The 8,784-nt window shown below is 44.0% G+C and overlaps 2 protein-coding genes across 2 annotated transcripts in view; both read right to left on the reverse strand.

The window, feature by feature from the left end:
- Window positions 1–208: 208 nt before the first annotated feature.
- On the reverse strand, window positions 209–4,818 carry LOC105509128 (chromatin accessibility complex protein 1-like). Its single transcript, XM_011938229.1, has 3 exons — window positions 4,795–4,818; window positions 1,688–1,814; window positions 209–1,061 (listed from the first exon to the last, which is right to left on the reverse strand). Exons 1-3 carry the CDS (start codon window positions 4,816–4,818, stop codon window positions 940–942), a joined length of 273 nt encoding a protein of 90 aa, XP_011793619.1. The 3' UTR covers window positions 209–939.
- Window positions 3,931–8,784, reverse strand: part of LOC105509129 — a 5,933-nt gene continuing 1,079 nt past the window's right edge. Inside the window, exons 3-5 of the mRNA XM_011938230.1 lie at window positions 8,578–8,616; window positions 6,118–6,244; window positions 3,931–5,491 (exon numbers count right to left, since the gene is read on the reverse strand). Coding sequence (XP_011793620.1) covers window positions 5,370–5,491; window positions 6,118–6,244; window positions 8,578–8,616 — 288 coding nt within the window. The 3' untranslated portion in view covers window positions 3,931–5,369. The remainder of the gene's footprint in view (window positions 5,492–6,117; window positions 6,245–8,577; window positions 8,617–8,784) is intronic.

Consider the following 8,784-nt stretch of genomic DNA (forward strand, 5'->3'; position numbering starts at 1 on the left):
GCCTGGGCGACAGAGTGAGAATCTGTCTTAAAAAAAAAGATGATGAAATGAGAGGAACCAAACATTTACCCTATGTGGGGTTAAAAAAAAAGAAAAAAAAAGGGCTTCTGATAGGTTTTCTCTTAGCGACAGTAAAAACAAGTGCCAGGAATTGAAAGCAAAGAACAGTAAGATGAGAGATCTTCAATACACAAAATGTTTCAAACCATTTTTTAGTACAACATGCTTATCCCAGAGGTGAGACTTATTTTTGTATTTGATGTGATAATTTGACTTGGAATTTTTCTGTGGGAATAAAAGTGTTAGAATGCTTATTTTTAAGTTTCTCAAAATTTGCAGGCAGTAAGCAAGGCCTTAAAGCCACTGAGGGCTCTAAAACTAGTTCCATAAAGCATTTTACTGTAAAAATATGTACAGATCTTTAATAGAAAAGTGTATTTCTTTACAGTAGAAAAATATCTGAACAGTCAACACTTAAGACACAAATTCAAATATACGTCCTATAAACTATATATTTAGCTAAAACTGAATCGAGCTGTTTATAAGAACTGATTCCAAAATATACATACATGAATTTACATAACTGATCCATAGAAGTTCTTCAAAATCGACTGTAAATTGAAAAGTTAAAATTGGCTTTGCCTCTGCAGTTTGGAGCTGCAATGGCTGCCAGTATCGGCTGCTTTCTTGGTGCCTGAGCTGCAGGGTGGGCCTGTCAAGGAGGGACTGCTGTCTGGGTCACTTTCCCTCTGGCTGTTTGTGGCGCAGGTGCATGAGGCGCTCAATCTTGGTCTAGAAAGAATACCTTGAAAGAATATCACGCACTGGAAGTCTGTGAAGTGAAGATGCTAAAAGCGGGCAGTGCTGTGTTTACTTATAGACAGTGGAGTGGGTCCAGGGCAGTCCTCGCCAGGCTGGTTTTTAAAGCACTTTTTTGGTTTAGGATTCAGCTTCATCATGGTCACTTTCATTATCATTGTCATTCTCCTCATCTTCTTCCCTCTTTTCCTCTTTAAGCATTTTCAGGTATTTACTAGCTAATATCTTCTTTGGTAATATATCTTAAAAACATAAAGCTTACATCAGCAATTGGTTATGGTAGACTTTGAACACAGCAATGCACATTTCAAAATGTACTAGTTCCTGCTTTGACCTCTACAAGAGGTTCTAAAACAAGATGAAATTCAGGCTACATTTCTGGGTAAAATATCACAGAAACTAGCATTGTCTCCTAACAAATGCTACAGGCCTCTTTCCATTATTCCACTGAGTACAAACCATGGTGTCTCTATGAGCTGCTTTTATAAGCAACCCTGCCCGATTACCTGAGATAGGCTAGGCGCTAGCCCCAGGGCAGACTTACGCTCTAACTATGGGCATGTGGACCCACCCTGAGTTTTCCCTTCAGTGGCAGGAAGGGTCCTTGTAAAGGACTGCCCAGCACAGGCGGCCAACCAACATCTTCTGAATGTTGTTGTCTCCACCGTTGTTCTAGGTGGACCACATTACAAACACATTCAAACAGAGAAGACGAAAAGTATCTTCCTGTGACAGCTCATAGCACTTTGCCGCTTGGAAAAAGTAGCAAAAAGTCTAATTCCGTGAAAGGAGAAGGGAGGCGAGGGGTGGGGAAAGAGCTATTGATTACTAATCATTTTTTAACCAGAATGTTTCAAAGACTAAGTACCTGCAAGAAACTGAAAAGTTTCTGATTCCTGTGCAGTATTTGCTAAATCACTGTAAGTCAGTACTTTCTTTTCCTTTCCACTGCCGTGTCTGTAGGAATGGGTGGCTAGACACTGAACAAAGAGCTCCTAAAACAAAATGAAAAAGGAAAATGAAAGGTGTGCTTTGAAAATGTACCACAGAGCTTAATTTTGTAAAATTACATTGCTGATACCTTATTATCAGGCTTAAAATTACATTAAGACTTCAGATTATCTTGGTTTCTTAAATTACAAGAAATCACTGCGGAGGCCGGGTGTGGTGGCTCACGCCGGTAATACCAACACTTTGGAAGGCTGAGGCAGGAGGATCACTTGAGGTCAGGAGTTTGAGATCAGCCTGGCCAACATGGTGAAACCCCATCTCTACTAAAAATACAAAAATTAGCTGGGCATGGTGGCAGGTGCCTGTAATCCCAGCCACTTGAGAGGCTGAGGCAGGAGAATCACTTGAACCTGGGAGGCAGAGGTTGCAGTGTGCTGAGATCGTGCCACTGCACTCCAGCCTGGGTGACAAGAGCAAGACTCAGTCTCGAAAAAAAAAAAAAAAAAAAGATGCTATTAAGAGAATGAAAAGTGGCTGGGAGAAAATGTTTGCAAATCTCCTATCAGGCAAATAACTTGTATTAAGAATATATAAATCTCTCAAAACTCAATAAAAACTGATACCAATTTTTGTAGAGGCTGCAGCGCCACTGGAACTCACTCACTACTGGTGGGACTGCAAAATGGCACAGCCACTTTGGAAAACAGTTTGGCAGTTTCTTATAAACTCCTGTTATCTCATTCCACTCATAAGCATATACCCAAGTAAAATGAAATCCTATGTTCACACAAAACCTGTACACAGGCCATGCGCAGTGGCTCACACCTGTAATCCCAGCGCCTTGGAGGCTGAGGTGGGCAGGTCACTTGATTGAGCTCAGGAGTTCGAGACCAGCCTGGCCAACATGGCAAAAATCCATCTCTACTAAAAATACAAAAATTTGCCAGGTGTGGTGGTGAGCACCTGTAATCCCAGCTACTCAGGAGGCTGAGGTGGGAGGATGATGGCTTGAACCCAGGTGGGAGAGGTTGCAGTGAGCCAGGATCACACCACTGCACACCACCCTTGGCAGCAGTCTGTGAGACTCCATCGCAGAAAACACAAACAAAAACCTGTACACAAATACTTACAGGGCTTTATTAATTGTAGTCATCAAGGCCAGGTGTGGTGGCTTATGCCTATAATCCCATCACTGGGAGGCAGAGGTGGGCGGATCATTTGATGTCAGGAGTAGAGACCAGCCTGGCCAACATGGTGAAACCCCACCTCTACTAAAAGTACAAAAAAATGAGCTAAGTGTGGTGATGCCGTGCCTGTAATCCTGGCTACTCAGGAGGTTGACACACAAGAATCACTTGAACCCAGGAGGTAGAAGTTGCAGTAAGCCATGATCATGCCACTGCACTCCAGCCTGGGTGACACAGTAAGACCCTGTCAAAAAAAAAAAATTACAATCACCAAAACTAGAAACAATCTAAATGGGTAATTATCCATATACCTGGAAAATGGATAAACAGATACATCCATACAATGGAATCCTACTCAGCAATATAAAGGGATGGACTGCTGATACCTGTGACAACACAGATGAATCTCAAATGCATTCTGCTCAACAGCAAAACCGCAGACTCAAATGCTACTTACTGAATGATTCCATTTATATGACATTCTGGAAAAGACAGGTCAGCAAACTGTGGTCTGGAAGCCAAATCCAGCCATTTTTTAATGGTACATAAGCTAACAAGTATTTACATTATTAAATGGTTGAAGAAAACAATATTTCGTGACACATGAAAATTACACAAAACTCAAGTTTCAGTTTGCAGAAATAAAGCTCTATTGAAACACAGCCACCTGCATTCCTTCATAGATAATTACCTGGCTGCTTGCGTAGTACAGCAGCTGAGTTTAGCAGCAGCAACAGAGACTATAAAAGCCCACAAAGCTTGAACTATTTACTGCATGGCCCTTTCCAGAAAAAAATTTGCTGACACCTGCTATAGGCACACAGAATAGCTTGACAGTTGCTAGGGTAAAAGGTGGGGAAGGAGTTGGCCACAAGGGAATTTTCTGGAGGGTGATATAGTTGTTAATTGTGGTGGTGGTGGTGGTGACTTGACTGCATTTGCCAAAACTCAGAACTGTACACCAAAAAGTATTTTTTAAAATATTTTATTTTAAAATAAATGTTAATGAACAAGACGGACAGAAAACACCAGTGGTTGCCAGGCTGCAGGAGAAGAGACTCAGCACAGGGAACAGGGAAATGTCCTGGGTGACAGAACTGTCCTATGGAGTGGTTACAAAACTATGCATTTGTCAAAATTCACAGACTACACACTAAAAAGGGTGATTTTACTGAATGTAAATTATAAACTTTTTTATTTTTAAAAGAGAGATAATGAAGGCCAGGCATGGTGGCTCACGCCTGTAATCCCAGCACTTTGGGAGGCTCAGGCGGACAGATCACTCCCGAAGTCAGGAGTTTGAGACCAGCCTAGCCAACATGGCGAACCCCATCTGTACTAAAAATACAAAAATACGTTGGGCGTGGTGGCGCACGCCTGTAGTCCCAGCTACTTGGGAGGATGAGGCAGGAGAATCACTTGAACCTGGGAGGCGGAGGTTGCAGTGAGCCGAGATCGCGCCACTGCACTCCAGCCTGGGCGACAGAGTGAGAATCTGTCTTAAAAAAAAAGATGATGAAATGAGAGGAACCAAACATTTACCCTATGTGGGGTTAAAAAAAAAGAAAAAAAAAGGGCTTCTGATAGGTTTTCTCTTAGCGACAGTAAAAACAAGTGCCAGGAATTGAAAGCAAAGAACAGTAAGATGAGAGATCTTCAATACACAAAATGTTTCAAACCATTTTTTAGTACAACATGCTTATCCCAGAGGTGAGACTTATTTTTGTATTTGATGTGATAATTTGACTTGGAATTTTTCTGTGGGAATAAAAGTGTTAGAATGCTTATTTTTAAGTTTCTCAAAATTTGCAGGCAGTAAGCAAGGCCTTAAAGCCACTGAGGGCTCTAAAACTAGTTCCATAAAGCATTTTACTGTAAAAATATGTACAGATCTTTAATAGAAAAGTGTATTTCTTTACAGTAGAAAAATATCTGAACAGTCAACACTTAAGACACAAATTCAAATATACGTCCTATAAACTATATATTTAGCTAAAACTGAATCGAGCTGTTTATAAGAACTGATTCCAAAATATACATACATGAATTTACATAACTGATCCATAGAAGTTCTTCAAAATCGACTGTAAATTGAAAAGTTAAAATTGGCTTTGCCTCTGCAGTTTGGAGCTGCAATGGCTGCCAGTATCGGCTGCTTTCTTGGTGCCTGAGCTGCAGGGTGGGCCTGTCAAGGAGGGACTGCTGTCTGGGTCACTTTCCCTCTGGCTGTTTGTGGCGCAGGTGCATGAGGCGCTCAATCTTGGTCTAGAAAGAATACCTTGAAAGAATATCACGCACTGGAAGTCTGTGAAGTGAAGATGCTAAAAGCGGGCAGTGCTGTGTTTACTTATAGACAGTGGAGTGGGTCCAGGGCAGTCCTCGCCAGGCTGGTTTTTAAAGCACTTTTTTGGTTTAGGATTCAGCTTCATCATGGTCACTTTCATTATCATTGTCATTCTCCTCATCTTCTTCCCTCTTTTCCTCTTTAAGCATTTTCAGGTATTTACTAGCTAATATCTTCTTTGGTAATATATCTTAAAAACATAAAGCTTACATCAGCAATTGGTTATGGTAGACTTTGAACACAGCAATGCACATTTCAAAATGTACTAGTTCCTGCTTTGACCTCTACAAGAGGTTCTAAAACAAGATGAAATTCAGGCTACATTTCTGGGTAAAATATCACAGAAACTAGCATTGTCTCCTAACAAATGCTACAGGCCTCTTTCCATTATTCCACTGAGTACAAACCATGGTGTCTCTATGAGCTGCTTTTATAAGCAACCCTGCCCGATTACCTGAGATAGGCTAGGCGCTAGCCCCAGGGCAGACTTACGCTCTAACTATGGGCATGTGGACCCACCCTGAGTTTTCCCTTCAGTGGCAGGAAGGGTCCTTGTAAAGGACTGCCCAGCACAGGCGGCCAACCAACATCTTCTGAATGTTGTTGTCTCCACCGTTGTTCTAGGTGGACCACATTACAAACACATTCAAACAGAGAAGACGAAAAGTATCTTCCTGTGACAGCTCATAGCACTTTGCCGCTTGGAAAAAGTAGCAAAAAGTCTAATTCCGTGAAAGGAGAAGGGAGGCGAGGGGTGGGGAAAGAGCTATTGATTACTAATCATTTTTTAACCAGAATGTTTCAAAGACTAAGTACCTGCAAGAAACTGAAAAGTTTCTGATTCCTGTGCAGTATTTGCTAAATCACTGTAAGTCAGTACTTTCTTTTCCTTTCCACTGCCGTGTCTGTAGGAATGGGTGGCTAGACACTGAACAAAGAGCTCCTAAAACAAAATGAAAAAGGAAAATGAAAGGTGTGCTTTGAAAATGTACCACAGAGCTTAATTTTGTAAAATTACATTGCTGATACCTTATTATCAGGCTTAAAATTACATTAAGACTTCAGATTATCTTGGTTTCTTAAATTACAAGAAATCACTGCGGAGGCCGGGTGTGGTGGCTCACGCCGGTAATACCAACACTTTGGAAGGCTGAGGCAGGAGGATCACTTGAGGTCAGGAGTTTGAGATCAGCCTGGCCAACATGGTGAAACCCCATCTCTACTAAAAATACAAAAATTAGCTGGGCATGGTGGCAGGTGCCTGTAATCCCAGCCACTTGAGAGGCTGAGGCAGGAGAATCGCTTGAACCTGGCAAGTAGAGGTTGGAGGTTGCAGCACTCTAACCTGGGCAAGACTCCGTCTCAAAAAAAAAGAAAGAAATCACTGGGGAAAAGAAAAACATGAGGTCAGAAAGAAAGCAAAGGCAGTATCAAAACTGGCAGAGAATCAGGCATTTTCCAGAGGCTTTAGATGTCTAACTTGTGAAAAATATTAATCATAACTGTTTAATGGCCAACCTCTAGAGTTAAAAAAGAAGCGGCCGGGAGTGCTGGCTCACGCCTGTAATCCCAGCACTTTGGGAGGCCGAGGGGGGTGGATCACAAGGTTAGGAAATCGAGACCATCCTGGCTAACACGGTGAAACCCCCTCTCTACTAAAAATACCAAATCAAAATTAGCCGGGCATGGTGGCGGACGCCGATAGTCCCAGCTACTCGGGAGGCTGAGGCAGGAGAATGGCGTGAACCCGGGAGGTGGAGCTTGCAGTAAGCCGAGACCGCGCCACTGCACTCCAGCCTGGGAGACAGAGCGAGACTCTGTCTCAAAAAAAGAAAAGGAAAGAAGCAAAAAGCCATTCAAAACTTCTATTTGGCTCAGTAATACATTTTTAGTCTTCTATTTGCATACAGTTTCTAACGCGGTTCACCTACAACTATAGTGACCACAGCTCACATTTTGCCGAAACTTTTCTATTCTAGAAACTAACGTACAATCCTCAGACCTAATGCAACAACCAGAACTGATCATCTTCTCCCTCCTGCACCCCAGTTCTTATAGCAGGGCCAAGTCTTGATTTTTACAGAGGCTGAACTGAGCCTTTCTCAAGGTTTTGACTTTAACGCATCTAGTTCAGTTAATAAGGGATGAGAAAGACAGCCATTGTGGCCTGTAATCCCAGCAGTTTGGGAGGCTGAGGCAGACGGATCACCTGAGGTCCGGCGTTCATGACCAACTTGGGCAACATGGGGAAACCCTGTCTCTACCAAAAAGTACAAAAATCAGCCAAGTGTGATGGCAAGCACCTGTAATCCCAGCTACTCAGGAGGCTGAGGCAGGAGAATCACTTCAGCCCGGGAGGCAGAGGTTGCAGTGAGCCGAGATCACGCCACTGCACTCCAGCCTGGGCAACTCCATCTCAAAAAATAAGGGATCAGAAGTGCCTGCATAAATCCTCATTCCTTAACACCAATAGAATGAAACTGTACAGGAAAATACAAATGTCCCCAGATGACCCCAGGGTCACTTTTCCCTCTGGCTGTTTGTGGCGTAGGTGCAATAATTGCTGAATATGCAATTATTTCCCTGGGCTCTAGGAAAACATGGCTCTGACACAAAGCAGGCAAGAAACCTGTAATTTCCCACTTCCCTTAGTTCTAGGCCAACACTGTCGGAACATCATATACTTAACTACAAGTAGGGACTGGAAAATGGAATCCAAGGCAAGCTAAAGCATTTAACTGTGTAGCTGAAATATGGCCCAGTTTCAGAGCAGGAAAACATCTGGCCTAATTCTATCAAGACGCAATTTTTTAAAAAGAGACAAAATTAACTATTTTGCACCCAAGAGGATGCTAAACAGGCTGTAAAACTAAGTTCCCTGGACTTCCTTAAATTCTGGTTGGGGTATGTGCTGCCTCTTAAGACGAGGGGCCAGGTGTGACGGGCGGGCGCGCTTGAAAGCCTCGGACCGCTGGAGCTGGCACCGCACCTGCGGGGAAAAAAGCCTCGAGTGGCGGGTGAAGCGCCCGGCTGCACCTCCCACGGGACACTGGAGGAGCCAGGGCCCCCAAAGCACGAAGCAGGCCAGTGACGAGAAAAGGAACGCCGGGACTGGGAATCTCGGGCGAAAAAGCCCCCAAAAAAACCTAACGAGAAAAACGCCACTCGGCGCTGACGCCCACGGCTAGAGCCGGAAACGTTGCGCCGCACGCGAAGCAGGACTGGCGCGCATAGGTAGGCGGGACGAAAGGCGCGCAGAGGAACGCGGGAGCTTACAGGTTTGCCAGCCCGAAGCGCGCGAGAAATGGCGGGAGGACAGTGGGGTGGGAGGGGCGAAGGTGCGCAAGGAAGGGCGGGGCGGGCGGAGCGAAGGAAGGAGAGAAAGGGCGGGAGAGGCGCGCGGTAGGCGGGGCGAAAAAACTCGAGAACCAGAGGGAGCGGCGCGGGGTGGGCGGGGCGAAGACGCGCGAGAAGGTGTGGGGG

The sequence above is a fragment of the Colobus angolensis genome, unplaced genomic scaffold (genome assembly GCF_000951035.1).
Source record: "Colobus angolensis palliatus isolate OR3802 unplaced genomic scaffold, Cang.pa_1.0 Scaffold17, whole genome shotgun sequence".
NCBI classification, from domain to species: Eukaryota; Metazoa; Chordata; class Mammalia; order Primates; family Cercopithecidae; genus Colobus; species Colobus angolensis.